Source organism: Nelumbo lutea, chromosome 3, assembly GCF_056320005.1.
Source record: "Nelumbo lutea isolate HS-2025 chromosome 3, American lotus-T2T, whole genome shotgun sequence".
NCBI lineage: Eukaryota > Viridiplantae > Streptophyta > Magnoliopsida > Proteales > Nelumbonaceae > Nelumbo > Nelumbo lutea.
Genome location: NC_142686.1, coordinates 117355019 through 117382158, shown reverse-complemented (window position 1 = coordinate 117382158; position 27140 = coordinate 117355019). Strand labels below are relative to the sequence as shown.

Genomic DNA, 27140 nt, shown 5'->3' with positions numbered 1-27140 from the left:
TCTGTCTAATTGGCCTGTCTAAGGGATCGGTATTTAATTTATGTGTTAGAATATCAGAATCTATTACGGGCATCTCTGCCACAGACCAAGAAAATATATCTAAATTTTGTAATAAAATTCTTACCAGCTGAGAGCGAATTGGCTCCTCGACCGAAGCACCGATCTGAAGAGTCTTAGTTGGGTCATCAGTTGAGACCGGGACGTGGACTGTCTCCTCTGTTGGTGCAGCTCGCTCATCAGCATACTCTGTGGGTCGCTCCAGCTCGATGTCAGTCGCTAGTTTGGCTTTCCCCTTGAGGGTAGCTACGTAGCACTTGGGAGATTAAAGCTGATCACCTCGCATGACCCCTACTTCATAGTCCGTAGGGAACTTCATTGCCAAGTAGTAGGTGGATACTACCACACGTAGGGCATGCGTAATAGGCCGAACTTCATTGCCAAGTAGTAGGTGGATACTACCACACGTAGGGCATGCGTAATAGGCCGACCTACTATGGCATTGTAAGGAGAGGGTGTTGCAACCACTAGAAATGTGTGCTCAATCCTCGTTATGTTAGGCCACGTGCCGACCTCCACGGGTACTAAAACTCACCATAGGGGTCTGACCTCCTCGCCGTTGAAGCCTACCAGGTGAGTATCTATTGGCTTTAGGTCGCTTTCCTAGAGTTGCAGCTTGTTGAAGGCGTCTTTGAACAATATGTCGGTCGAGCTACCTGAGTCCACTAGGATGCACTTGACTTCGAAGTCGTTTAGCCTCAGCTTTATCACCACGGCGTCATCATGAGGATACTAGATCCCGCGTGTATCATCCTCCATGAAGTAAATCGGCTCTTCAATTCGAGGTCGCTTCGGCGGGTTTTGCTCCTCGCTTTCTAGTTCACAGACTGAAGTTCGACCTATTGCCGGAGTGCACCCCGCGATGATGGATCCACCAGTAATCATATTGATTACTCCGCGGATCAATCTCTCCTCGGGCAGTTACCGTGGCGGCTGCTCATTCTGTCTGTTGTTGGATTCGGGGGCACTCCTTCTTTGGTTCTCCTGCCATTCTGTTTACCAATATACTTGGCTTCTTTCTTCTCTCTGTACGAAATTTTTCAGATACTCACGACGGATGAGCTCCTCGATCTCGTTGCGGAGATTCCTGCAGTTCTTCATACTGTGTCGTGGTCTCTGTGGAAGTGACAGTAGATGTTTCGGTTCCTGGTGGCAGGGTCTCCCATCAACCTAGGAGGCCACTTGACAAAGGAGGAGTCTTTGATAGCCATCAGGATTTCTCCTCTCTTAGCGTTGAGGGGTGTGTAGTTCGTCCTTTCAGCAAGTGGTGTTCTGGAGCACTGACCCGACTTACGAGATCGCGAAGGAGATCGGCTCCTAGATTTGTTTCCTCCCCTAGTCAGGGACTTACTCTTTCTTATTTTATTCCCGTCATTACCTGTGTTGTCACCATCTCTTTTTCTTTTCTCTACCAGATTGTCAGTATTTTTGATTCATCTCTTCCTCGGTTCCGATAAACTGATCGGCGAGCTTGAGGAATTCTGTAATGTCCTTTGGTTTATTGGCCACCACATGCCATTTAAAATCCTTGTGAGTTTTGCCCTTTTTGGCTGTCGTGAGTCTGACTGCTGGGTCTAGGTCGGGGATCTACAGGCAGGTGTCATTGAAGCACTTGATGTAACTTCTGATGGACTCCCCTTCTCTTTGAACTACATTAAGCAAACTCTCTTGTGACCTCGGGCACTTCTTGCTGGTGATAAATTGCGAGATAAATAATTCCATGAACTACGCCCAGCTCTTGATTGATCCTGGTGCGAGGTTCCTGTACCAAGTCTGAGCTACTCACTTGAAGGTGGTGGAGAAAGCTACACACATACAGGACTCGTCAGCCCCAGCTAGATGCATCTGGGACTGGAAGGAGTCCACATGATCATTAGGATCAAAAGATTCGTTATACTTATCTAGGGGAGGCATCTTGAAGTCCTTGGGCATCGGGGTCGCCAAGAGCTCGAGAGACAGAGGGGATGACCCAAAGAGTAGAGGAGTGGTCTTTGTAGCTACCGAGCTCGCCTCCTCTTTACCTTTCATCTGTTCTTGCTGGTTCGGTCTCGCGAACTAGTTGTTCTGTACAGAAGTTTGGCATGCCTTGTGATGCCTCCATTGTTGCTTCTTTAATAGCTTTGCACTGGTGCTGCTAACCTCGGTATGCTCTGGTACTGTTCTGAGCGAGGTAGCTCCTGGTTCCTTGTAGGATTTTGGGGCTGACTGTCGTGGACGGAAGGGCCTTGCCTTGAGTTCACGGCCAGAACCCCAAATCGGTTACCTGCGAGCGATCCACCTTCTTGATGCGAATACCGAGGAAGAATGGCCCTGTTGGGATGAGTTTCCCTGGACCTATTTCTGAGGTTGCCTTGTGAAGCAGGCGGAGTGATTTGTCCGTCTTTCCTCCCGCGAGGTGAGACTTGGCTCCTGAGAGGAAATGGGACTTGGGAAGTCTCCTTGCCTTAGTGGGGAGATCGAGTGTTGTCCTTGTTCAGGCGAGGTCGGTTCTGGTTCTACTGAGTTGTGGGGTGTCGGGGCGAAACCGGCTGCTGGCTTTGTGGCAGCTGAGGGAGCTGCTGTTGGTAGTGCTAGTAGAACATATACTGCTGGTACTGCTAGAACTATTGGACCTGCTGCATTTGAACTTGGATGGCCCGCACGCAGTGCACCAGGTCGTCGAACTGGGATTGTCCGACTCCAGGCGGAACCATAGACGGCTCAGCGAAGGTTGCGCCTACCACTGGAGGGAATGGGGCATTCACTTGTGTAATGTTTTGCGGCATGGTCAGTGTCGGGACCCCAACCGTAGTAAGCGGTATGGTGAACTAACCAATGCACACCAAAGGAAGCTGAGGTTGCCCCCCAGAGACATTCATCTCATTGCTTTGTCCGACATGACTAGAAGATGCCATTGATTTCAGTGGAAGCTGTTGATTGTGAAGAAGGCTTTTTTATCATCTTCCCACAGATGACGCCAAATGATGTAGCGCAATTTGACTACTCCCTGCTGGAGGATGATCTAGCTTCCAGTCGGACGACGAGGTAGGTGAATTTGCAATACAAGATCAGAGAACCCCGGGTGGCTAACCCGGCGAGGTCGCTCTGATGCTTAAGTTAGTAATCTGATGCGAGTTGAATAGCGGAGCTTAGAGAGCTAAAGAGCTAGATAGCAGAAAAATCACGCGTACCTTGGGCCATTGGGGTTGGTGTCTTTATATACCAAAGTAGTTGTGGGGAACACGAAAGAGCTTCGGGATATCCAGGGTGTAGAGATAAAGTTCGCTCCGCTTCCGAAGGAGCAGTATATAGGTAAGGTATATCTCGTTCCACTTCCGATTCCAGCGGAGTTAGGATAAGTCCTTATCGTGATTCCAAAAAAGTCGGAATCTGTTAACTCATCGTGATCTCGAGAGATTCGAGATTCATTGGAGAGACCTTCGGATTTGGTTACGCAGGAGTCAATTACGTGGCGATTCGAGGAATTGGTTTCAAACTGGTACTTCAGTCTTTTAATTCCAAACTGGCTTGAATACCGAGGTGCCTCGATGATGAGATGAGACTTGCGCCGAGGTGGCCCTACACTGAGGTGAGCCTTAAGCCAAGGCGGCCCTTGTGCCGAGGTGACTGAATACCCGAGCTCAATTGTTATAAACTAAACTTGTCTGATTCAATTGCCATCTCTTGGTCGGATTGTATCCACATATCCTCTTTTTACCAGGTCAGGCCAAATCACCTTTCATCAATTTTTATTAGTTACTAATATATTTTATTTAATTATTATTTTTAATAATTAAAATTTTCAATATTCATTAATTTATGGAAATACCACACTCATAGTACACGGCCCGCTCCAATCAGGTCTAATCCGTTTTCATCATCTTTATCACCCGGCTTCAATCAGGTTATACACCCAATGATTTAACATCGCTTTTCTACAAATGAATGTTTCATTGTTAAAGCTCATATAAATAAATTATTTACACTAAGGTAGATTCATGATGAATCTAGGGGTCCCTTTAATGGTCTACTCCTCCCACCTATTAAGTTTAAATGGGAATCGAAATTGGAATCAGGTGGAATGGATTCTTCTCTTCCTATCCTTCAACCCAAAATTCAAAGTACCGATATTGGTTTTTTTTTTAAAACTTTTTTTTTTTCGATTTTGATTCAGATAAATTGGTTTAACGTCTATCCTCTAAACTAGGCCCTGACCCAATACGACCCCTGTACGGGTATATCGGGAAGGGCATGAGACGATATGCATCGACTAATACGGTTCTATACGTAATGATTTTTTGAACCTTCCCAATGACCCCCTTTCTGATTTTTCTGATTTTAAAGCCTCTCAGTGACTCTATCATCTTATACCGGACAATTTCTTTTATTTTATTTTATCAATAAGCGTGTCAAAGGGGTTTTTTTTTATCAAATCTATGCTATAGACCACTATCACTATGTTTTTCCATATACTTAGAGTAGATCTCTTAAACTACCTCTACTGTTTAGCAAAACGACACGACACCCTTACTGTTAACTATTGTCGGTCTCTCTCATTCTCTCTATTTCTCACGAAAACCATTTTCATTCTTCTTTCTCTTTTTCTCAATTTCTCTTGCTCATACCTCCGACAATTTACTGAGAACCACGGTGACCCACGGCGGGCGACGGCAGTTTTGCAGCGGCGACCCTCAGCATCTCCAGTTCTCTCATTCTCTCTGTTTCTCAAGGAAACTATTTTCAAGGAAACCACAATGGTGGCATACAAACTGTTGCAACAGGAAGCAAGCCAATAGCGGTGAACCTCAGCTCCTCTGCTGGTGAATCTTTACTTGCAGCGGGGCTTTTAATCACCGGCGGTGAGATTTACGAGTTAATTCAGTGATTATTGCAACAGGAAGCAAGCCTAATGGGATACTGACTTCCAAGCTGCTGCAAAGGAACATTTACGGCAGTCCGCGGTTTCCGATTCGGAATCCAGTATAACATAACCCGCGGTTTCCGTCTCCAACATCCGCAAACTTAAGCTAAATGAGTTCCTTCAACAAGTTAAAATTTTTATGCAGAAAAAACGGAAAGAAAAGAGGGAAAGTAAGAAGAGAATGGTTCTATTATCGGTTATTTTAACGGGGAAACGGCTTAACGGAACGCTGAGTTCACTGCCGAGAACAGACCCAAAATCATCTTCATAGAAAAAGCAAAGAGTTGCAGTTATCGTTTTCACCTTGTTCTTGAGAAGAAACAGAGGCACAATGCTCTTTGCTTCGTGGTACAGCCCTTGAGCCCTCTGAAGTTCTGTTGGAGAGGGTCCGCAGCAGTGGCGGTGATGAAACTGGGGCAAGAGGGAGAGAGAGAGATGCTGTTGCAGCAGTAGTGATGAGGAAGCGGAAGCCAGTGGGTTCAACGCAGATAATCGATCTTCTTCGATTTCTGAACGGATCTTGTGGTCCTGGTGGGCGCTGAATAGTTGATCGCCGGAGACCATAAGAGACTTAACTGTGCCCTTGCCGACAGCAACCACGTTGTTGGTCTGAGACGGCTCTTGGGCATCAGTTTCTCTTCATCAGAGAAGCTGCTGCAAAGGAACTTCCCCGCGAGGATGAGGGAGAAAACGTAAGAGGAATGGCCTTTGAGGGTGGAGATGATGGCATCCGAAGGTGGAGATCCTGGAACTTTCTACACTCGCATGAGAAAGTCTTTGGATCGTATTCATAGATTTAATGGAAATTGGATGAGCTTGTTTCTGCTATTGTACAGAGAGGATAGGGACTGAACAAACGCTCCATCCCAGACCGAGATCTGGTTTCGATCTAACGATGTGGCTGATGACCCTCGGCGGTACAAGTTTCGATCAGCAGTTGTCGCTCGTATTACTGTTGAGAAGGGCAACAGTAATGGAACCCATGCGAAGCCCATCTCTCCTAGCCACTCGTCTACTGGTGGAGGGAGAGGACGGTGAAGAAGCTGAGGTTGGAGAGGACGGTGAAGAAGCTGAGGTTGGAGAGGACGATGAAGAAGCTGAGGTTGTCGAAAGCACTAACGATTCCCGTGATCGGATACAGACGACGACAGTGGTGGCGATGGTAGCAGAGAAACAGGGAGTGGAACGGTTGCAGAGTGATTCACTGTAGCTACCGTTGGGGAGAGGGATGGTGAAGAAGGGAGAGGGACGAAGGGCAAAATTGTATTACGCGTGTATAAATTTCAACGGAACATTAACAGATATTAACGGCGGGGGTAGAGATAGTCAATTCTTGTCTTGTAGCTAGTTGCATCTGGGATTGGTTTTTTTTTTCTCCTCTTTGGATCCAGGTGGGATACCCTCGTGAACTTGATAAGATTATTTGAAGCCTCCACTTTCTCGTCTAGAAATGCACACGGGCAACAATACTTTTGATGTTATAAGAGGAAAAAAATCATAGAATTTTTTAAGGAAAGAAAAGGTGCAATGAATTATTGATAGAAGGGATTATGTTAAAAGTGATCTCATGGGTAAAATTGATGGATTTATTCTCAGATTTTACCATGGATGATATATTCAATAATTGGAAGACTTGCATCCTCATCATTTACAAAAAAGAAGGCAGTAAGGAGTCCTCAAATTAAACTTTGATAGGAGCAGTTTTGGCCACTCGGGCATGGCTGAAATTGGTTGGGTTATAAGAGATGACATGGGGAGTGTAGTGGGGTTCTTTTCCTTCCCTATTGGGTGGGGGGACTCCACTACAGCTGAACTAAAAGCAATGGTTTTCAAAATACAAAAATCTATGGAAATAGGTGTGAGAAAGTTGGTTGTTGAAGGCAACTCCAAAGTGATTATAAGCTGGCTAAAGCAGGATGGAAAGACTCCATGTGTTAGGGTGTGCTATCTCAGAGTGACCTATCATTTATTTGGGCCTCCCCCTAGGAGTGAAAGCTTTTGGAACCTGGTAATAGAAAGATTTGAGAAAAGACTTGCTTCTTGGAGGAAAAATTATCTTCCTCTTGTGGGGAGAATCACCTTGATTAGGTTTACCCTTTCCAACATTCTTGTTTACTTCATGTCAGTGTTCAAGATTCCTACAATGGTCTCCCACAGGGTGGAAAAACTAATGAGGGATTTTTTATGGAAACCAGGAGTGGAGAAGAAAGACCATAGGGTTTTGTGGGAAGTGGTAAATAGGAGCAAGAAGCTAGGGGGCTTGGGATTGGGAATATCAGGGAAAGGAACATGGCATTATTGGGGAAATGGTCGTGGAGATTCCCATTGAAAAGAAACAAATTATGGACGAAGATTGTGGCTAGCATACATGGACTGAATGAGAATGATAGGGATCCTGGAATTTTGGCAAAGACCACTACCACATCCCTGTGAAAAACCATTCATGATTTGCTTCCAGTTTTCTCCCCTTGGATCAGGTGCGGTTTGAACTCTGATAATCAATAAAATTCTGAGAGAAAATTTGGGTTGGGGACCTACCCCTAAAACACCAATTTCCATCATTGTTTGCTTTGTCAGATTTGAAAAATGAACCCATTTCCTCCTTAGTTCCTTTTGATTCTTCTTTTGGGTTTGGATGGAATCTGGGGTTGAGAAGGGCAATAAGGGATACAGATTTGGGGTGTATGTCATCTTTCCTAACCATCATTGAAAATGTTTTCTTGAACCCCAGTAAGGAAGACACCAGAATCTGGAACCCTTCTTCACCCAACTCTTTCTCTTGTGCTTCGTTTTTTGAGACATTAGTCCAACCTACTATTCCACTTGGGTTGTCATTCCCTGTTAAAAAGATTTGGAGCAAACCCATTCATCCTCAGGTTGGTACTTTTTGTTGGAAAATTTTCCTAGAAAGAATTAACACAAACAATTTGCTTCAAAGAAAGAGGCCCAACTGCTGTTTATTTCCCAATAGGTGTATTCTTTGCAAAACTGATGGAGAAACAAATTATCATATTATAGTTACTTGTCTAGTTACTAAGACTCTTTGGGAGTGGGTGTTTTCCCTTTTTGGGTATACTTGGGATCCCCCATAGTGTGCAATGCTTGTTCTCTCCTTTCTTTAGATGGCCTAAGAAAATGGGGAAGATTATATGGAGAAGCATTGACTGCAATGTACTGGTCAATATGAGAAGAAAGAAATTCACGAATTTTTTCAGATAAGGAAAGAACCATAGAAAACCTAATAGATTTGATACTTTTAAGGGCTACTCATTGGTTGAAATCAATGGAGATATTCTCTGAATTCTTTATGACAGACTTGCTGAGAAAGTGGAAAGAGGTTGCTACTTCTATTATGTATAAAAGGAACTGTAGTCCCACTTGGACCCCCCCCCCCACCGGATTCATAAAACTGAATTTTGATGGATGTAGCTTAAAGAATCTGGGACCTTCTGGGATAAGGGGTGTTTTTAAGAATGAGGAGGGGTATATTACTGCCACGTTCTCTGGGCCAATTAGAGAGAGTGACTCTCTTAGGGATGAAATTCTAGCAATTCTTTAAGGAATCCAAAGAGCAAGAGAATTAAGCATCAGATTAGTGATTGAGGGAAACTCGAAGGTGGTGATTAGGTGGCTGAAAGGAGATATCATTGGCTTGTGGAGCTACAACAATGAGAAGAAAAAATTTAATTGGTTGTGTAAGGACTTAGAGGTGGTGAAGAGAAGTGCTAACTCAATGATTGATGGATTAGCTAAGCAAGGGATGGCTAAGGATTCTTTGTTTTGGGCACACTTTTAGTATTTTTTTGTCATTTTGATGTTGGGGAGTTAAGATAATTTACCTCCCCATTTTCTATAAAATTTTCAGAAGTATTATTCATTAATAAAGATTTCTGTTATTGATAAAAAAAATGATATCCAATTAATAGTTCAGTGGACTCCAAGAGTAGCAAATGGGTTTGCGGACCAGCTAGCAAAGCAAGTGGCTAATAGGAAACATTGGTTTTGGACTCTGTTGTAAGATTGTAAAGCAAATATTGGGTGGAATGTTATTGGACATTGGGGTAGCCTCTCTGTACTAATTCTCATATCTTTTTATTAATAAAATCGCTTTCACTGATAAAAAAAGGAGCATTGTAGCTGTATAGAAGAGCGAAAATTACTTTAACATTGTGCAACCAATTCTTGTAGCTTGATAACTTAATAATGGAAAAGCAGCCATAGAAAGCAAGCATGCATATAAACACCCTTCCATTACACGAATCCCACAAATTTCATGCCCATCGTCAGATAAATACTATCCCAGAACCATCAAGGTTTTTAAATGAACATATTTACATTAAGGAATCAATTTCCTCATAATATTCGAAGACCAAACTAGGCAATGAGAGGAGAATCTGATGACTCATTACTGCTGCTGATATTCAGGATTGAATGCCAGGGACTCCAGGTATATAAGCTCCTTCATCTGTTCCTCGGACAGTGCATGTTGCTCGAAGTCAAAGCTGAATGGAGTTGAACAGACAGGCTCATCGCTAATGTCATGCAGGGAAGCCAAGTATGGGTGCGCTAATGCATCTTCAACTGCAAATAAAAAGTTCAACATTAGGCAGCTTCTTCTCCCTTCTGGTGACTAGTGCTGCAAGATTCAAGAACTGTGGGAGTGACATTTATTTAGAAAACTAAGCCAATTTTACATGAGATTGAATGTGGCCTCCAGCAACCTCCAGGGCAAGGTATAGTCCAAGAAACATTAAGTGGGTGCTTGTTTGAGGAATCAAGTTATCAAAATCATCAAGTTTTTGGGCATCATCCAAAATCACAAAAATTGGGACCACGTGATTCCTCTACTGATTTTTGAGGAATAGGTCTTACCAAACCAATTTTTTTCACAGGATTTAGGGAATTGGCTGATGTCGCAATTTAAAAAATTAGAATAAAAAATTGATACCTCCAACCATCCCCTAATATAACATTCGAAATGCACTCCCAAATCTAATTTCCCAACTGCAAGGTGGTTTTGTAAAAGGCAGGCAGAGTGTAGACCAGAGTTAAGTGGCCAGCAGGGCGGTGAAGGATATGAAAATGGTAGGAAAGTGAAGGTATGATTTTAAATTTTAAGAAACCCTATGATCATGTTGATTGGGGTTTTCTGAAGTTTAAAATTTACAAAATGGGGTTTTCTTTTGGATCAAATGGCTGATGGGCTACATTTCTTTGACTTTTTTTAAGGTTATTAATAGCACCATTACTAGGGGCCATTACTTGTTATAATCAAGGTTCAAAATATCGATACAGGCCGATACGCCCTGCCGGCGTATTGGTACTGTTTTTTATGTTTTTTTCCGAAACTGATTCAGAGGGGCCGGTTTAATGCCAGTCTACCCTATAGGCAGATGCATGCAAGAGGAAGGAGTAGTGGTTTGGGATTAGGAAAAGTAAAGGATAATTAGCTAAGAAAGTGGCTGTAGAGATTCCCTAATGAAGAACAAAGATTGTAACATTCAATCATAAAAAGATAAGTATGATGGTATAAATTAATAAAAACGAAAAAAAAAAAGAAAAACCTTATGGGTGAGGATAGTCAAGCTGAAGAGTTTTTCAAGAGGTTACTTAGTTGCACTCTTCAAGGAGTTTGATAGGAAAAGAAATGGTTTGTTGACATAAAAATAAACCATTATAAAATCCAGATGGTTACAAGTCATTGTTACAGGTTCAAGTCTCCTCATTATAAAATCCAGATGGTTTTCAACAGTTCTCACATCCTTTTCCTTCTCTGGTTGTGGGTGCTAATTTACCAATCTCTCATACTCATTACAACAGATCCTCATTTCTGTCTTGCATTCACCTTTTCTTACAAAGTTTTAACACTTCCTACAAAAGATTGATGTGGTATCTTATCAAAAAGGGAATGGTCCACTCCTTGTAATTTCTTGACGAAGTGAGATGAGGAACTTGTCTAAATCTGCTGATGAAGAGATTAGACTTTCTCATGTCAGTTTTGATTTCCTGATTAGGGTTGTTAGTTTGTTATGGGCCTACTTGTAAATGGAGAGAAGAATTGAAATGGGTCTGATATGAGCAAAGAAGAAACTAAGAAAAGATGAACTTGGGTTTCTTTGAGGGAACCTTGCCTCCAAGACTCATAATGGAATCAAATTCACAAAATACTTCCTACCTCCTTTCATTCATAACCATCATTTAAATATATATAATAGACCAAGAGACTCCAATATAGTGAAAGAGTATTGGGATTCAAATCCCACTATGACTCAATAACGACCCACATTGCACACACATGCCCCTTCTGTTAGACAGTGTATGCCCTTAGCTCCAATCAGATTGATGTACATTAAACATTTATTGTAAATGAATAAAAATACATAGTTGATTCATGTTATATTTGGTGTGTTTCTGTGTAATTACCCTTAAACTGGACACTTATGAGACGTGTTAGTTTAGAATGTTCTCGGTCGTTGGATAGACTTGGGAAGTTTATCCTACCAAGGCTGACACTAATGTGTTGCCAAGTTGGTTGGGGTGGCTTGTCTCAGCTGCCAAGGTGAGACCCGAAGCACATGTAGTGCGTGTTTGTTTAAACACTGAACCCAAACCATTTTCCAGTTATGCCCTGGACCTTAGAGAATGGTGGGTAAAACTGGAAAGTTACACCTAACCCATAGACTTAATTATGGTACTGCACTAGGTGTCAGATTGGGTTGTCTTTGATATGCCAATCAATGAGATCCTTAGAGGGGATCAAAACCTGTGTATGTTGGGGCAGTCTGAGAATTCACTTGAGTGGATGATCATAGTGACAGGATCAGCCCCTTTGTCGGACAAAGTGAATGATTGAGGATTGCACTCTCTCTGATGGAAACCAAAATTGTCAATAGTCAACTTCAACCATGTTTGAGATTTGTTTTGCAATATATATATATTATGTCTTATGAAAAAGGTTTGCAAAAGGTTTTAATTCCCGGGATCCATCCGAGCAGAGAGTGCAACACTATACCTTACAGCCGAGGGAGAGGTCCTCTCTTGTCGGGCAATGTTTGATCATTAAGGGCTGAGAGGTTAAGTGTACGACCATTTAGGGCTATTATACCTGATGGGCTAATCTCACTTAAGACCATTGTCCTTGGGCCTTCATAAGATGACTGGACTCAATGATCATTTAAATGTTGGGCCCATTAAGAGCCCATACTGATGGACTCAGGGATTCATCGTGTTTAGAAGTGAATTTGGCCAAGCTTTGTCACAGAAGCTAGGCTGAACCCATATGGCTTTTGTGATGTCAATGTTAGGGTCCCACGCCATACAAAAAGAGCCAAGTTATCCAACAATTAATCAGGGACGTGAGCCACTTACTTAATGGGCTAGGGCCCAAAGATTAATTGGATTAATTAACATGGGCGAATTTGGGTATGGATATGGATTTGAATCAGCACATAAGGATAAGAGAATATGTCTTATCCGCTTAAAGAGTCCAGATCCAAATAAAGATTTGGATTAGGAAACTCCTAATTAGATTAGGAGATCAGCTCTTTAAGATCTATAAATAGGAGAGGGCGAACTGCTCCAGAATACACAATACTGCTCTTAGTTCTCCCTCTCTCCTTCTGCTCTTGCCGCCATACATACCCTATTCAATTCTCCATTCTTGAATTGATAAAGATCAGTTCTGGTTTTGATTTTTTGCAAGAAAATATCAGATCTAGCTCGTGCTCACCTCCCTTGCTTGATCCAAGCTGTTGGATTGCAGTTCTTGCTAAAGGACTGCATTGTTGAACCTGCTTCATCTCAAGTTGCGCCATCTTCAGTGGAAGCGGGTTTTGGTACCCTCTTCAGGCATGAACGCCTACTTTGGGAGCTACACATGTGGATTCAGTATCAGGTATTGCTCTCCTTTTCTTTTGGTTTCAGATCTGATCCGGTTCGGTTCAAAAACAATCATTGAAAAATGCAGTTTTTCTAAAACTAAGAATACGATTCCTGGAAGGGAGAAAAGAAATTTTTGAAATTTCGCCCAGCCACCCTACATGGTTTGGCCATCCATATGATGGATTTCCCCTTCACCTTCACATAACCACTTCCTGTTATCTTTCTATCATCCATACCAAACTTTTAAATCCTAGTCTACTACCCACTTAAACTAACTACCCATTTACCCATAATACTAAATAATTACAATATATGCCATTGCATGGCATCCCATGATCAACCCCATAGATTACAATGTATGGCGCATAACATTCCCAACCCTTGAAAAACAAATCTTGTCCTCAAGGTTGAGTAAGGTCGTTCTAGTAGGTGGCAGTCAGTTGTCCGATATCATTTTCAATAGCCATCCAATGGATCCAAATGCATTCCATGCCCATAATCACAAGGAGAGCATGCAAAAATATCCGAGAGCACAGTCTTTCCAGCATGGCTAACTCTCAAAAGTTAAGTGGGGACACCACACCTAAACAAAATCTTCTCTAGTATTATTTGCATGAGGCTGATAAAGATAGATAAACAAAACCTTTTCTTAATCCAGTCATTCCGACCCTTGAATGACCCTTAGATATTTCTGATTTGTCTTCTCCTCCAATCACTACTTCAGATTTCACAGATTAGGGTTTACCACCTAGAGCTTGGTTGACAAAGCCTTTGCCATGGCTTGCAATTATCTGATCCAACCTTTCGTTGAAATTGGTGAACATCTTGTTTAGTTGTTTCAGGCTTTCAGCATCTAATCCTGCCCTGCGACTAACATACCCACTTTGGTTTCAAGGCGAACCATGTGTTCCGTCATAACCAGGCTTTGATACCAAATGTTATGAGCCTACTTGTAAATGGAGAAAAGAAGAATTGAAATGAGTATGAGATGAGCAAAGAAGAGAAAATAAGAAAAGATAAACTTGGGTTTCTTAACCTTGCCTCCAAGACTCCTAGTGGAATCAAATTCACAAAAGACTTTCTACCTCCTTTCATTTGTGAAATCTTGGAAGAAATCAATAGAAGAGAGAAGAGAGGATGAGAGAAGAGAGAAAAAGAGGCTTTGAGTCCAAAAGATTGGTCTGGCAGCGCCAACATTAATATTTAAGGTAAAAGACTTAAACATACCCTGAGCTTTCATAAATTGACTTAAATATACCCCAAATAGACTTAAATATACTTTGTAGGCTGACCTGACTAGACTAAAACATACCTCCATCAATAAAAGAACTCATTTAAAATTCTAAAAATCCTATTTTTCCCTTCTATGCAGGAAAGAGTAGAAAGAGAAGTGAGGTGAAAGAAGAAGAAGAAGAGGAGGAGGAAGAAGAAGAAGAAGAAGAAGAAGAAGATTCTCTTCTATGGCTACCTCCACTCTATCCCCCATAACCCATTCTCAGGTAATCTACACTTAATTCCTCTCCCACTTTCATTTCAACTAATGAAACAGTGTTTATCACTAATATGGTTTTCTTTCATTTATTTTCATTTCTCAGCTCTGCGTCCCAAGCTCTATTGGTGAAACCCACAAAGACCTAGTTGGTAGGGAAAGAAAAGATGGTGAGTATAACTTGCCAGGCGATGAGCATTCCAGCTGATGATTGCGTTCCTGACATGGGTATGAGGCAGCTCATGAATTTGCTTCTCTCGAGTGTCATATCACTTCCCACCAAAGGTATGCTGGTCCCCTGCAGTGTGACCTCTAATTAAGTATCTAATAATTAAGTTCTTCACAATCCCCGATATATGGTGTGATCCTTCTCAATATTTACAAAATGTGTCAAGTCAGGTAGGAAATGAAAGTTGTTTAGCAATACCACTTCATTATTATTACAATAGGCTGCAAGGAAGTCAGTCGTATGATTAGCTATTAGACAACTGGAAACGGGTTACCACCTTATGGTTACTATCTTCGTCCACAACTTGTCCCTTTCCAATGGAAACCTCCACAACCATTTCCCCAACAACGCCATGCTTCTTTTCCTAATATTCCCAATCCCAAGCCCTCCTAGCTTCTTACTTCTAGTTACCACTTCCCAACTCACCCTATGATCTTTCTTCTCCTCTCTTGGCTCCCACAAAAAATCCCTCATTAACTTATCAACATTGTTAGAGACCTTTGTGGGAATCCTAAACACTGATAGAAAGTAAACAGGAAGGTTAGCTAGGGTAGACCTAATCAAAGTGATTCTCCCCCCTAAGGAGAGAGAAATTTTCCTCCAAGAAGCAAGCCTTCTCTCAAATCTCTCCAATACCGGGTTCCAAAAGCTTTCATTCCTAGGGTTATCTTCTAACGGGAGGCCCAAGTAAATCAAAGGCCAATCCGAGATTGCACAACCTAATATACCTGCATATTCACTTACTTCCCTCTCCTCCAAATTCACTTCCACCATACAACTCTTATCAAAATTCACTTTAATATTAGACATCTGCTCAAAGAGTTGTATTGCCAATTTTAAATTATTGATCCAATTTATGTCCCCACCTTCATAGAACAGGATTGTGTCATCTGCAAACTGCAAGTGTAAGTGGTACTTCCTCCCTTCCTACTCTCCATCATAGTTGTCAAGGCGATGCCTAGGCGACTAGGCAGTTTTCAAACTTTGCCTCGCCCAAACACCATGAAATGTTTGTATAAGGCGCACGCCTAGACTAGATGCAAGACACATTAATATATCTCTTAATACATTGATCCTTTAATATTTTATATTGCTTTTTACTTTTCTTTTGCTGCAAATAGTTTTTATTGGTTAGTTTTTGTTATTACAATAGAACCTATCACACATTATCACTCTTTTTATTAGAAGAAGAGTGCTGTCTTTTTAGGGTTTTATTTTAATGGCAGAACTGAATAGAAGAGGGAGAGATGTCCAATCAGGTATGCTTCAAACAAAGTCCAACTCCAACTGTTGCTGCAATGCTGCATAACCAACTAGAAGTCTAAACAACATCGAATAAGCCAGGTAATCAAATGAATCATCTTCTTCTTCTCAGTTTTCAGTCCGCCTATTCTTCCTCCCACCCTCTTCGTTTTCAGCCTTTTTGTTGGTTCTTCCTTTTTTTTTTGTCTTTTCCATACGTTTTTTGCATGAATTTTTTGGAATCAAACAGGGGTTCTGCCCCCTTCGTTTCTTCTTCATTTTCCTGCAAACTTTTCACCCTTTTACCTGCACTCTTGTCCTCCTCGATGGCATTTCTCTAAGTTTCTTCATCATTTTTTCCTCTTCACTGGTGATCTAAAACAGGGGCTCTGCCCCCTTCTTTTCATTTTCTTCTTTTATTTAGTGTTTCCCTAGTTTTTCTTGGTCTAAAACAGCAGTGGAGGCCCTTGTTCTTTTTCTTTTTTTGGTCTACAACAGGGCTCTGCCTTCCTGTTTTCTCCTCAAGTTCTTTTTCTTTTCTTGGTCAAACACAGGGGCTACACCCTCTTCAGTTCTTTTAAGTCCGAATTTCTATTTCTAATATTCTGTATTGCATGCTTTAAGGATGAATACAAGAATCATAAGTAGGAAATTTAGTTTAGAGGTTTGCAGGTTAATGTATAAAATCAATAACTAGCTCATGGAGGGTAGAAACATGTAGGCTTACTATTTTCTGATTTCATCGTCTAGGCAAGGCCTAGGCGCCCCTTGGTGCCTAGCCTCGCCTTGGCACCTTGAAAACTATGCTCTCCATCCTTTTATTAAGTTCCTCGAGTCAGCTCTATGGATCAGTCTCCCTAGGACATCTGCAATCAGAGTGAATAGAAAGGGGGAAAGTGGATCTCCTTGTCTTATTCCTCTCAAGGCAGGAAAGAAATCCATCACAATTCCATTCACCAAGATAGAATAGTGGCAACTCCTAACACAACCCCAGATCCATTTACACCATCTGTCTCCAAAGCCAAAACTTCTCATCGCCCCCACCAAGAAGGGCCAATCAACTAGGTTATAACCCTTCTCTAAGTCAAATTTGCATACCACTCCCTTCTTGGATTTCCTAAAGCTCTGCAAACTCTTATTTGCAATCAATATTCGATAAATGATCTGCCTTCCCTTCACAAAAGCTCCTTGGTTGGGTGCAATAATAGTAGGAAGAACTTTCATTATCGTTAGAGACAACACTTTTGCAATTGTCTTGTACAGACTATTCACTAAGCTAATAGGTCTAAAATCCCTTGATTGTGAAGCCTCTTTCTTCTTTGGGACCAAAGCAATGAATGTGGAATTTAGACCACGATTAATTATTCCCCTTTTGTGAAACTCCTCAAAAATGAACACAAGATCCTGTTTCACAATATCCCAACAATCCTGATAAAATGCCATTGTGAAACCATCTGGGCCTAGATCTTTTGTCCTATCCATCGAGAACGCTACTACCTTTATCTCCTCTAGATCAAAATTCTTCTCTAACCACTCTCTGTTATCTACACTACAGTTGGCCGTTCCAGCCCCTCCAACCAAACCCTCTCATTTAAAGGCCTTCTAAAAATAGCACACAGGATTAATTAATATTGTCTTCAGCAAACATCAAGCACCACAAGACCTCCTCTTGAATATGTTTGGTCAATTCATCCATGACTATTGCAAATAAACTAGGAAAAGGAGTTGACCCTTGGTGAAGACCCACTGTAATTACGAAACCTGATGTCTCTCCCAAGTATTTTAATGTTGGTCACTAGACTCTCCTCTTAATAAACAAGGTGTGATAAATCTGCAAAGGTTGAGAAATTCAAGGTTTTAAATTTTAACTGTAAAACTTTAAAACAAAGTGGTATATAATAAAATGTGTTAACACATATTAGTAAAATGTATCCATAGTAATGATATTATAACAAAGTGCCCACTTTGTGATTTTGTTCCCTAGGAGGCACCTTGTCACCTAGATGGTTGCTTCGTTGCTTAAGTCAAGGTGTTTAGGAGAGATGTGCAACCAAGTACACCTAGTTGTCTAAGTGGCACCTAAACAGCTATATCCTACTGTTTATTGGCAGCTTGTTAGTAGCCTTATCTACTCAAAATGACTGGACCAAATATTTGCCTATGCAACTCAGGTTGTTAATTGATTTGCCTCTGCTCCTGCCAAGCTTATATTTGTCTACAGTGCATAGTTGTCAAGAAGGTGCTTTTGGAGGGTCGCCTCGCCCAAATGCCTACATATTTATATGTAGACAGTAAGACACCACATAATATTTTTGTAATTTTATCTTATGTTATTAATAGTAGTACAATAGATTTTATTAGACTAAATTATTCATATTGTGGGTTTATAGTATTAATATTATTATTCCTCTTTTTATAAGACATGAATTTTATTGAAATAAAAGAGAAGCAAAAGAAAGGTACAAGATGAACACTACAACCACAGAGGCGTAAGCTGCAGCCTCAAAGAGTAAAAACCAAGTTACAACTGTGCCCAGAATAACTGATTCTTGTGTACCCCTTGCTTATCTAAACAATCAGCGACTCCTTTAAGAATAGCTCTTTCTTATACTAGTTTCTTTTCATTATTTACTTATTTGTTTGGTTCAATCAACACACAAGTCAATAACATAGTCTTGAACCCTTTAAGACTCTAAAACCTGAATTGATAAGTAAGGAATAACTTGAAGGTTTTATCCAATTGATACACATGAATAATCAATTGGACTTCTCAACTCTTATGTTTTGTATGCTTTCATTCATATCTTACCTTTCTTCTCATAAATATGTCAATTTTCTATCTTTTTGATATGGGATTTATACTTATTTAAGGAGGATTATGGTAATTATTATTTAAAGATTATTGCTTATTACTATGAAATCCACGGAACTATCCTAGGATTTATATTTCTATTTTAAAAAATCATTGCCTAGGCGACTAGGCGACAAGGTGCTCCCCTGTTGCCTAGCTTCACCTTGGCGCCTTGAAAACTAAGCTACAGTGCATTACATCAATATCTCAGAATCAGAAGCACTTTATAAAAAGGAATTTTCTTTTCATCTTCTTCATCTACCTAAGTACAAGCCTATGTAGATGTAAACTGAGCACGGTGTATAGTGTATTGACACTCATAGGTCAACTACATATTGGTGTGTCTTTCTTGGTGACTCTCATTTCTTAGAAGTGCAAAAGGCATTTGACAATTTCCAAATCATCAGATGAAGCTAAATTTAAGTCTATGTCATCAAGATGTAGACAACTTATATAGTAACAAAGTCTCTTAAGGGATCTATCTATTAATTTATATGCCAACTCCATTATATTCTGATAACACAAGTGCTATAGGAAACACTTCAAATCCTGTCTTCCATGAGAGAACCAAACACATTGATGTCGACCATCATTTCAATAGAGATCAATACTTTTGTTCTTTATTAGTTAGTTCCCTTCTCTTCTCCAGGATGTAGAAAATGATACGCATAAAACTTGGTCTGTTTGAATCAGTCAAGGTTTACAAATGAAAGCTCAATAATATCATGTAACAGCTTGCAAACATGGTAAAAACTGATACAAATTAGCAATGCAGGTTGCACTATTGCAGTTGTGGTTTCTTTTGCCTCATAAACATTAAGTTGAAAAAAAATACCAAAAATCTCACCTCTAATCCTCTGTCTAGGGTCAAATGTTAACATCTTTTCAACAAGATCAATAGCTGCAGGGTGAACATGTGGAAACTTTTCGGTAAATGATTGTCGAATATGACGAGGAAGTTGTCGAATGTATCTCTTTGCATTTTCACTCACAAACCCCAAATCTGCTTCAGTTGGGGTGCCAATCAGCTGCAGTGTACAAAAACTATGGCTCATATTGGATTGCAGCTAATATACATGAATTAGAGTCTATGCATGCAAGATAGTAGACAAATGAAACATTGATTCAAGAGAAATCAGCAGAGAACAGTTACTGAGAGACCCATTAAGAGATTGTTCTGAAGATACAGCTCCTTTAAGCTCCTTTTAGGACCTTCACACAGTCCCAAAGGGATGGACCCAGAAATATTCTTAGAGATGATATCAAACAATTCCAAATTTGTAAGCAATGAAAGGGCCGGCAAACCACCAATAAAAATATTGTAAGACAGAACAAGAATATTCAAACTGGTCAGTTTGAGTAGGATAGGTTGGGAATTCACCAGATAAGTTGTTGTTGACTTGTCGGAGAGATTAATGATTTCTAAAAACCAATATTATTAGGAACTATACCGTACAAGTGGTTGGAGGAAAGATTGAGTTGGATAAGAGTTGAACAAGAGTCAGCCAAATGCAGAGGTGTCTCTCCTTCAAAGTTGTTAATTGAGAGCACAAGATACCATAAACTTCTGTTGGGGAAAGATGGGATTTTCCCCGAGAAATGGTTGTCAGATAGATTCTTTATCAGTAAATATGTATTTTATTAAAATTCAGATTGTAAGCAGTTTATACAACTTGGTGATGGGACTGTTGATCCCCTTTAATCACTCTATTCTACCCCTCATTACAGTGCAGCCCAAAATAATTGCCGTCTCAATGCCCCCTGTTTTGCGAATCCATCAGCTAGCCCATTTGCACTTCTTTGGACCCATTTAAATTCAGCCTCAACCTCCTTTGCAATCTTCTCCACTTCCCTAATCACATGTTTAAACGTCCATGGGGTATGGCTGCTATTTGTTGCCCATGAAATTACTACTTTTGAGTCCCCTTCTAATGGTTGTCGGATAGATTTAAGAAGCTCAGCTGTTGACAGCCCGACAAACCAACTCCTATGTCACTAGAAAATTTATTGTCGGAGAGATCCACATGCTGCAGTGCTTCACAAGGGTTTAAAAATTTGGGGTTTATACAATAGAAGGGCAAAACAGTCTGAAAATATACAAGAAGGGTAGTTCTGGCGTTATATAATATTTAACTGACGGAATACTAACAGATGGACCCAAGTGTCTATTTTTTAAAAGTTCAAGGTACTCAAGTGTTGCAATTGAAAGTTCAGGGTACCTATCTGTAATTTACCGAAAAGAAATAAGATGGGGCAAAAACCGAAACAGAAATAAACCAGAATTTGCACCAAATCGTTTGCACTCCCATACTTTTACATCAGTTAAAATGTAATTGCCTGCAAAGAAACTAAGCCACAACAATAATAATAACAACAACAACAACAGTTGTGTATAGAAGTCATACAAGGCTATATAAATTGTATATAGTAATGTTTTGAAAATAGTAATCATATTGTAAATCATAGAGAAAGTTCAATCAAATTGAATCGTTAACTGTATCATAAATAATAACATTATTTTACCTTGTTTTTCATTACCTCTTCTTCAAAGTCTCTCCAACCAGCTGACATTTTCCTCACATAATCTTGGCCATTCAATTCTTTCCACCTTAGCTTTGTTATTCAAAGGCTTTCTCAACAGGAATTTAAAATGATCCACAAATCTCCTTGCAATTTCTTCCTGATTTATTATCTCTTCACCCTCAATTTCCAATTTTGCCACAAAGTTCTTTCTCTTTTTTCCATTAGCTAAACCATGAAAGTACTTGGTATTCCCATCCCTTTCCTTTATCCATTTATGTCTTGACTTTTGCCTCCACAATATCTCTTATCGCAATAGAACTTCTTCCAAATCCACCTTGAGTTTTCTTCTCATCCCTCTTCCTTGCTCATCCAAAGTTCCTTGGGATTCTCTAAAATTGAGCTCCTCAACCCTCGCTAGAAATGAAGCCTTTTGTTCCTCTAGTCTGCCAAAATGGTCCTTATTCTCGTGAGGGCTTGTGGGTTGACCTCTGTCAAACTCATTAGGTGACTCAACTTCCTCTTCCTTCCTCTTGTACTCTTCCAATAAAGCACAAATTTGGTTCCAAAATACTTCCAACTCCTCTTGCTTCTTCTTTTGGAAAAGACTCATCTCACTACGCCTAACACCTAACTCACATCTCCCTTCAGGTTTTGGTCTATCCAACCGGGATGCTGGAGACTCTATTACAGGCAAAGAACACTCATCAGTAGCCAATACTGGAAGGACAAAATTACCTGATTGTGTGGGATCCGAAGGAGCTATCTCAGGAGCAAGAAAGTCAAAGGTTGAGTTCAAGTCTACACCTATTCCCTGTGCTTGATTCTGTTGTAGAAGGTTAGAGGTAGGATACAGAGTTTTATCAACTGAAGCATCAACAGGAGCCTTCACATGCTGACCCCCTTCAGGTATAAAGTTGCACACCTTCCTGGAAGTGTCTCTGCGGTCTCTGTTATTTTCTTAACTAGGCAGCAATCACCCAAGGTTACGGAAGCTTCCCCAATCTCCATTAAACCTCCTACCTCTTCCTCTGAAAAGAGAACCACAGTTCCAAAACTATCAGTTCCCAAAGGACTTGTTGAATGATTTAAATCTACACTCCCAAAACTTAGAGCATCGTCTGAATCAGTATCACTTGTTCTCTTCATCTGAGAGGGAAGCCCTTTCCGCCGCATCAAAATCACTTCGTATGATGCCTCTGGGATTCCGTCTTTCTGGCAAGAGACACTCGATGTATTTCGAGGGGACCCACTACAACGAGCTTCCAGCACCAGAGGAGGGCAAGCGAGCAGTCGCTTAACAAGAAGGTTTCGTAGAAGAAGAAGATAGACTGTGTTCATCGTCTATGAAATGTTTTTCCCCTATCACTTGACTCTTTAAAGAAGCATGTGCCAACTTATCCTTTGCAGCCAGGCCTAATAGACTCGGCCCAGTTTTAACCATTAATAGTTCCTTCCCAACTAACCCTTTGGGCCCACCAGCAAAAGACTAGGTCCAACCATCTTGTCTAGATCCCCTAATTGGACTCATCAACTCTAACAACTAACCAAGGGATTTCCGTTGGCTCACCAATTTTGAACTACCCATTTTGGTGCCACCTTCCACTACTTGAGTATATGACCTGTCAGCAACTGGACCTATTCCTTTGTTCCACACATCTTAAACTTCCATCCACAGTTTTGACCTACAAGAAGATGCCATCAACTCTTATCTCTACTTTCCTGGGTATATCCTCAGGTTTAACACTGCTAAGTAGTAATGCTGCAGAATGAAGATCTCTCCAAAAAGCACCATCCAGAAGGGCTTGACACATAAGCGCAATTGATTCTGCTACCTCTCTGTTCCAAAGGTGAAATGGTAACCCAAGAACACACACTACCACCCTGTCCATAATTGAAAAAACTTTGAAATTTGAGGAAGGAGTCCATCTGAAGATGGCAAATGTTCCAATAGCATCCATAATACTCAAGGCTAAAAAATCTGCTTTATCTTCAAGAAGATCCAACAGAGCTCTGCAGTTATCAAACGGTGTTAGTACAAACGTATTTTGTAAGGTCAGTTTTTAAACCAAGGTCTGAGCTACCTTCTCCCACTCACTGACTAGTTGCCTTGTTTCAATCACAAACTTGTGCGGCCAATCTCCTTTTCCTGCAACTCCAATCACTGTAGACTTACTATAGGATTGTAACATGGTCAATAACTTTTGCTCAATTTTCTCAACACAATTTACAACCTTGGGATCCTACTTTAACTTCTCAGAGTTCCCTCCTACTTTAGAACTTTCCACTTTGTCACTAAAGTTCTTTACTTGTGGTATGTTCAGTTTCTGCAGATATTCATCCAAGGCCTTAACCACCATCTGACAGCAGCCACTCTTTCTACCTTCCGGGAAGCAGACCTGTTGCTTCTTCCCCTTGTCAAAGAACTCAGATAGGGCTATAAAGGAACCTATTGCATTTCTTTTTCCCTTGATCACATATCTTCTTCCCGCACCAATGGGAATATCTTTCTGGCTACATGGTTTTCCTTTTAAGCAAGCTTTGGAAATGAAACCTCTAAACCATTCTATCACCTCAACCCCCACCAACAGAATTGTTGCCAATTTGGATTCCCTAATCAGCAGATTCTGCTTCCCCTTGATCTCCATTTCCTCAAACAAGAAATTTTTTGCTTTGAGTTTTAGAGCCCTCCTCCAGCATACAGCTGCCACAAAACTCTCCTCCAGTCGAAAACACTGATGCTAGGAAAATCATGTAGCTGGGAAGTGCACTACTGTTGGACCAAAGTATTTGAGTTGTCAATACATCTTTTAAGTGGAGATTTAATCAAAGATAGAAAAAGTATGTAGGGGTTTTGTCCATGCGGATGACTCACAAGCAGCAAAAGAAAGTTGTGAATACATCTTTTAAGTGGAGATTTAATCAAGAAGATAGATAGGAGAAATATGTAGGGGTTTTGTCCATGTGGATGACCCACAAGCAGCAAAAGAAAGTTGTGAATAGGTGTGAGGAGGGAATTTGGTGGAGAGGAACCATTCGAGCAACAATGAACAATGTGTCAAGTGGTACATTGTACATGATAGCCATCTGTCTGGAGGTCAACGCTAGTGTTTTCCCTCTGTCAAAGAACTTGCAAAACCAGTCATCATTGGGGCAAGCAGAGATGGTCAATACCATTCATCTACATGGGAATGGAGATTATGGCATTCGGGTGAAGCCATCACAACCCGATGTTCCATTGGCACCAACTAGAACCAAGATATTCAATGCTATCTGATGTTTTTATTTCCCTAAAAAAAGCTTTCGTATGTATTTTTGTTGAGGTATACATTTTGAGAACATTGAATAATATACTTTGTTGTTATTTGGTTGTGCTAGTGGGGATGTGCACAGATAGTAAGTGCTATAGTGAAGAAATAGTTGGTTAGCCACGAGTGTGGGGTTCCATAACCACACTCAGGCTCTAGTGTGTGTGGTTTCATACCCACACCTAGTTGTTTCTAATTTCTTTTATTAGTAGTTTCTAATTTCTTTTTAGTAGTTCTAATTTCTTTAGTTTCTAATTTCTGTTATTAGAAGTTTCTAATTTCTATTAAGTTGGGCTGGCTGGCCTTATTGTTTCTAATTTTTGTTTATTTCCTATTCTTGTAAGGATCATAAAAGGTATAAATAAAGGAGTGCATGGGGCAGCAGATCATTCACCACTGAACCCCTTCTTTCTTCTCTCTCTCTCTCTCTCTCTCTCTCTCTCTTTTCTTCTCTTCAAATCTGTAATACAGTAAACACTTGTAATGTGCTACAAAAAAGGAGGCCAAACAATTGCCTCTCTCCTCATGTGTATGTCCTTTGTTTGGGATGTGGTGAAACCCTAACCCACTTACCATTATCCTAACCTTTTGCTTCTGGTATTTGGAATGTTTGTTCTCCCTTTGAATGCAGATGGGCTCCCCCACAGGATGTGGTAAGTCTATTCAGCCCCTCTTTCCTGTGTCAACAGAAGAAAAGAGGAAAACGTATATGGAAGGCAGTGAAAGCAGATACAGTACGGACTATTTGGGAGGAAAGAAACCTAAGAATCTTTTCAGGAAAAAGCAAAACAATGGAGGAAGTTATAGATGTTAGACAGTTATGCCCTTAGCTCCAATCAGATTGATGTATCTTTTGACATTTATTGTAAATGAATAGAATACATAATCGATCATGTCATTGTGGTGTGTTTCTGTGTAATACCCTTAAACTGGACACTTATGAGACTTGTGTTAATTTAGAATCTTCACATCCGTTGGATAGATCTGGGGAGATTTGTCCTGCCAAGACTGACACCGATGTGCTGCCAAGTTGGTTGGGGTGGTTTGTCTCAACTGCTAGGGTGAGACCTGAGGTACATGCAGTGTGGGTTTTCTTGAAACCCTGAACCGGACCAAATTCCAGTATCGCCCTGAACCTTGGAGATAAATGGGCAAAACCGGAATGTTATACCTGACCCCTAGACTCAATTATGGAACTACACTAGGTGTCAGATTGGGCTGTCTTTGATATGCCAATTAGTGAGATCCTTAGAAGGGGTCAAAACCTGGGTATGTTGGGATAGTCCGAGAATTCACCTGAGTGGGTAATAATAGTGACAGGATCAGCCCCTTTGTCGAACAAAGTGAATGATCGGGGAATGCACTCTCTCTGATGGAAACTTAAACTAGCATTGAAATTTATTTTTACAAAATATATTTATATAGAAATATACATATATATATTATGGTTTCAAAATGTTTGCAAAAGGTTTTGATTCCCGGAGTCCATTTGAGCAAAGAGTGCAACACTGTACCTTGCAGCCGAGGGAAAGGTCATTTCTTGTTGGGCAGTGTTTGACCATTAAGGGCTGAGAGGTTAAGTGTAAGACCATTGAGGGTAATACCTGATGGGCTAATCTTGCATCTATCCATAGTTCTTGGGTTTTCATAAGGTGGTTGGATCCAAGAACTATTTAGTGTAAATGTTGGGCCCATTAAGAGTCCATGGTGATAGACTTAGGGGTTCACTGTCTCCTATAGTGAATTCGGCTAGGCCTTATAACAAAGGTTGGGCTAAACCCATGTGGTTGATGTGTAGATCAATGTTAAGGACCCACGCCATACAAAGAAAGCCAACTGGGCAGCAGGTTAAAGAGTAAAGTGAGCACATAAGCTTAATGGGCCTAAGGCCCAATTCGAACTGGGCTTAAGTTAGTTAATTAAAAGGGGGCAAATTCAGTTCTGAACTGATTAGGATTAGCTAAAGGATAAGATAAGTCTTGTCCATTTAAGAGTCCATATCCAAATATAAGATTTGGATTAGGAAACTCTCCTAATTAGATTAAGAGGTTGATCTAGAGAAGGCTATAAATAGGGGGCGAATTCGTCCCAGTTATTGCCGCCCTACCCAGTTCGATCTCCACTTGTGGATCTGATCAAGAATAGTTCTTGATATTGTTTCTTTGTAAAAGAAACAATTTAAAGGCGTGCTCACCAACCCTTGCTCGATTCTTGCTGATGAATTCAGGTTCTTGCTGAAGAACCATCCTGCTGATCCTGCTTCACTACACTGTGTTATCTTCAGTGGAAGCGGGTTTTGGTTTTCTCTTTGGGCGTGAACACCTGCGTTGGGAGTTACTGCTACTTCATATCAGGTATATCCCTCACTTTCTATTGGTTTCAGATCTGGTCCGGTTTTGGTTTCAAGAACAAACCTTGAAAATGCAGTTTTCTAAATTAGGGAATGTGATACCCGGATGGGAGAAAAGAAATTTTTTAAATTTCGCCCAACCTTCCTACAGGGTTCGGCCATCCATATGATGGATCTCCCATCCCATCAATTGAAGCCATAAAAATTAGAACTGCACATCGGGTGAAGACCATGGAGATATTTAGAAACTACTCCACGAATGAGATACTAAGGAATTGGGCTGAAATAGCACAAACAGATGTACCCAAAGTTC

General features: G+C 40.7%; 1 protein-coding gene across 2 annotated transcripts in view; it reads right to left on the bottom strand.

Annotated features, from left to right (window-relative positions):
- Positions 1 to 9095: 9095 nt before the first annotated feature.
- The window catches only part of LOC148867946 (mitogen-activated protein kinase homolog MMK1-like), a 93791-nt gene continuing 75746 nt past the window's right edge, over positions 9096 to 27140 (bottom strand). For both annotated transcript variants that reach the window (XM_088977094.1, XM_088977093.1), the window contains exons 5-6: positions 19497 to 19677; positions 9096 to 9538 (exon numbers count right to left, since the gene is read on the bottom strand). In XM_088977094.1, the coding sequence (XP_088833220.1) occupies positions 9363 to 9538; positions 19497 to 19677 (357 nt within the window). In that variant the 3' untranslated portion in view covers positions 9096 to 9362. The remainder of the gene's footprint in view (positions 9539 to 19496; positions 19678 to 27140) is intronic.